At 43.9% G+C, this 3,441-nt stretch overlaps 1 protein-coding gene across 4 annotated transcripts in view; it reads left to right on the forward strand.

The window, feature by feature from the left end:
* Elmo1 (engulfment and cell motility 1) overlaps positions 1-3,441 on the forward strand; it is a 623,184-nt gene that overhangs the window by 200,695 nt on the left and 419,048 nt on the right. For all 4 annotated transcript variants that reach the window (XM_023713447.1, XM_023713448.1, XM_023713449.1 and 1 more), the window contains one exon: positions 2,694-2,863. In XM_023713447.1, the coding sequence (XP_023569215.1) occupies positions 2,694-2,863 (170 nt within the window). The remainder of the gene's footprint in view (positions 1-2,693; positions 2,864-3,441) is intronic.

The raw sequence follows: 3,441 nt of genomic DNA on the forward strand, positions 1-3,441 counted from the left end.
GGTATCTGGGATTGAACTCAGGACCCTGCATTTGCCAGCCAAGTGCTTATTCTACTGAGCTATCTCCCCAGCCCTGCATATTTTTATGCATACGGATCACATTCATCATAGGGAATTTTTGCCTGTGCATAACAGATCTTAAATTATTTTTTCCCATTCCCCTCATTCCTTCTCAGCTCTTCGTCCCCTCCTTACATAAACTTTGTTTCCATTTTCTCCTCCCATTCTGTCCTTTTTTTCCTTTCCCTTTCCTTCCCTGAGACTGCCCCCGTCCTTGTTCCCCTTCCCATTTGAGCACGTTCTTCCTGCTTTCCAATATTCATCCTCTGTTATGCTCCCCATTTACCCTTTGTGTTTCTCACACAAGGTAAGCAATGCAATATTTAAACTTGAGTGTTCAGATCATCCCACTTATTATTATTGTCTCACAGTGCATCTATTTTCATGCAAATGGTTCAAATTTATCCTTTATAGCAGAGTAGTATTCCATTGTATAAATAAACCACATTTTCTTTATCTGTTCATCTTTTCATGGGTATAGGGGTTGTTTCCAAGATTTAGATATTATAAATGGTGCTGCCATAGACATAAGTATGTATATATCACTGTGGAATGATGTTTTTCACTCTTTAGAGAAGTTGTGTAGAAGGGGAAGACTGGGTTAAGTGGAACCTCCAGGTCTAGTTTTTTAAGAAATTCCCATTCTGAGCTCCACAGTGGTGGTGCCACTTTGCTCCTGCACCAGCAATGGAGAAGGGTTTCTTTTCCCCCACAGTCTTACCAGCATTTGTTATTGGTTGAGAGCAATTCTTTCTGGAGTGAGATGGAATCTCAGTGTTGTTTTCACTTGCCTTTCTTGACTAACTAGTGATGGCCATTTTTTTTTTTCACATATTTATTTTTGTACTTCTTCATCTGAGAAATATCTGTTTATTTTAGATTTTCCTTCTGGTTGGGTCTTCACATTTGAGGCCATCTTAATTTTTTTTTTCTTTGTGTATTCTAGATGTTAGTGCTTTGAGGAGTAACTGGTAAAATTTTTGCCTATTCTGTGGGTTGTCTCTTCACTCTTTTAGTGGTTTCTTTTGCGGTGCAGAAGCTTTTTCATTTGATGTGATCCCAGTTGCTGATTGTTTGTAATAGTCTCTGCAATTGTAGATTTGTTTATAAAGTTTTTGCCAGCCCTATGAGAAGACCTCTTAAGGATTCACTGATTCTCAAATGATTGACAAGCACTCAAAGTCTAAACACCTGTTTTGGGGCAAGGGTACTGGGAGCTGAACCCAGCACCTTCAGACTAAGCAACTTTTAGTTTAGTGCATGATAAGTGACAGGAAGATCTCACAGCGCCTTACCACATCCACACTGGAGACCAGGCTTCCAACACATGGACCTCTGGAGGTCAGATCACATCCAAAACCCATTTGAACCTTTTCTTTAAAATATAAATGTTAGGGCCAGTGAGATAGCTCAGTGGACTAAATGCCTGCTTAGGCAAGTGCAGGGATCAGGGTTTGATCCCTGGTACCACATGCCATGCCAGCCCTGCTCCTGGGAATGCTGAGCCAGGCACCAAGTCTGGGCATAGTGGCACTTGTCTGTAATCCCAACACTGGGGGGGGGAGGGGCTGAAAACAGGAGGATTACTGCGAGTCTGAGATGCATAGTGAGACACTGTACCAAATACATAAAATATAAATGTTTTGGGATGAGGGAGAAAGCTCAGTGGCACAAGGGCCTATCTGTCAAGCACAAGGTCCTGAGTTCAATTCCTGGTACCAAAAAGAAATATAGGTGTTTCAAGGATTAAGCAGGTGCCTGAGAAAGAGAAGACAAGGATGGAGACTTCAAGTTAAATAATAGATACAGAAGATGCTTAGTTATTTCTATTAGGGAAAATTCACAGGTAGAAAATTTTAATATTTAATTTTTCTTACTACGTACCCCAAGTGAAAAATAGATACAGAAACCTTTACTAGTGAATGGGACACCTAAGTCATGACTTATTACCCAGGGGTCCAGCTCTTCCAATCTGCCTTCATGTCTACCGATGTGAGTGCCAAAGCCATCACCGCTGTCTTGAGGAGAACTCCAGTTCTGGCCCTCACTGTTAATTTGATTTCCTAATTATTTTGTTTTCAATCCACACAGACACTAGCATTGCATGTTTGACTTCTGCAGTTGAAAGTCAGAATGCAAAAGTGTCATGTTGTGCTGGAAGATTTTCAGCAGCCTAGAGAGACTCCTTGGATGTCTAAGGAAGCTGGTGAACCTAGAATGTATGACAGCACTCGGAACCCTGGTTGAACAATTGAGCAATATTGCATAAATTTTAGTAACTGCTGAACTAAGCAAATAGCTTTTCTCACTTCAGAAAATAATTATGCTTAAAATGAAAACATTCTGAGTGTTTCCCATTGTTCCCTGTGTGGCCCTTCAATATTCTTCGGCTCGTTTTTCCTTGAAATGGGACTGAGGGGTTCTCTCCAAGCATGCAACTGCTTTCCCTAGTGACAAGGTTGGATGGCACTGTAGGGGTCTGTGGGCTTGGAACCTGCCCTTGACATGTCTACTCTGTAGTATGACCGTGGGCCTGTGTTGTGACCTTGGGCCTTTACTTCTCAGTGGTGTGCTAATTTTCATGTGGTTCTGGTTTCTGTGGTGAACGCTTCCCTCTCTTCCTGCCCCATGAGGTCCAGAGTGCCCAGCAGCTCCATGACCGCATCCAGTCATCCAGCATGGACGTCAAGCTGGAGGCTCTGAAGGACTTGGCTAGTCACTCGCGGGACGTCACATTTGCCCAGGAGTTTATCAACCTTGACGGCGTTTCTCTGCTCACCCAGATGGTTGAGAGCGGCACTGAGTAAGCACCTTCCACCCACACTTCTGTTTCTGTCTTGCTTCTCCCACGATTGTTCTGTTTGTTACGCTCTGTTTGCTGGCAGTAGCTCCTGTTAGACCCCAGGACCTTGACTAGACTCGGGGAGATGGCTTTGACCAAAGCGGCAAGGAAGTGGGTTGCAGCTAAGTAGCTCAAGCTTTTCAGACTACTAAACTAGGTCCAGGCACTGAGTTCTTACTATATAGAAAAGAGTGAGCAATGGGGAAAATGTGAAAGATGCGAATGTCCCAAACACCCGTGGCAACTGCAGTGAAGGAAGAATTCCTTTGGTCCAGTGCCTCTCAGGTGGAGGTCAAAGCCATGTCATAGGGCCTTGCAGATCATGACATTGAGCTTGTCCTTGAGCTCCATCATGGTGGAGGCAGGGCGGGGCTCCTCTCATAAGGAGCTCCCTCATCCCTCACCTTAGTGGCAGCTGAGCTTCTCCTGTGAGACCCAAAGAATAAAGAGCCTAGTGACCTGGCTCTTGTGTGCATATGAAGAACACAGAGCTGCCCCTGCCTTAATGGACACATGCTATTGGCAGGGTCTGACTGAGT

This window comes from Octodon degus, unplaced genomic scaffold (assembly GCF_000260255.1).
Source record: "Octodon degus isolate 3935 unplaced genomic scaffold, OctDeg1.0 scaffold00031, whole genome shotgun sequence".
NCBI lineage: Eukaryota > Metazoa > Chordata > Mammalia > Rodentia > Octodontidae > Octodon > Octodon degus.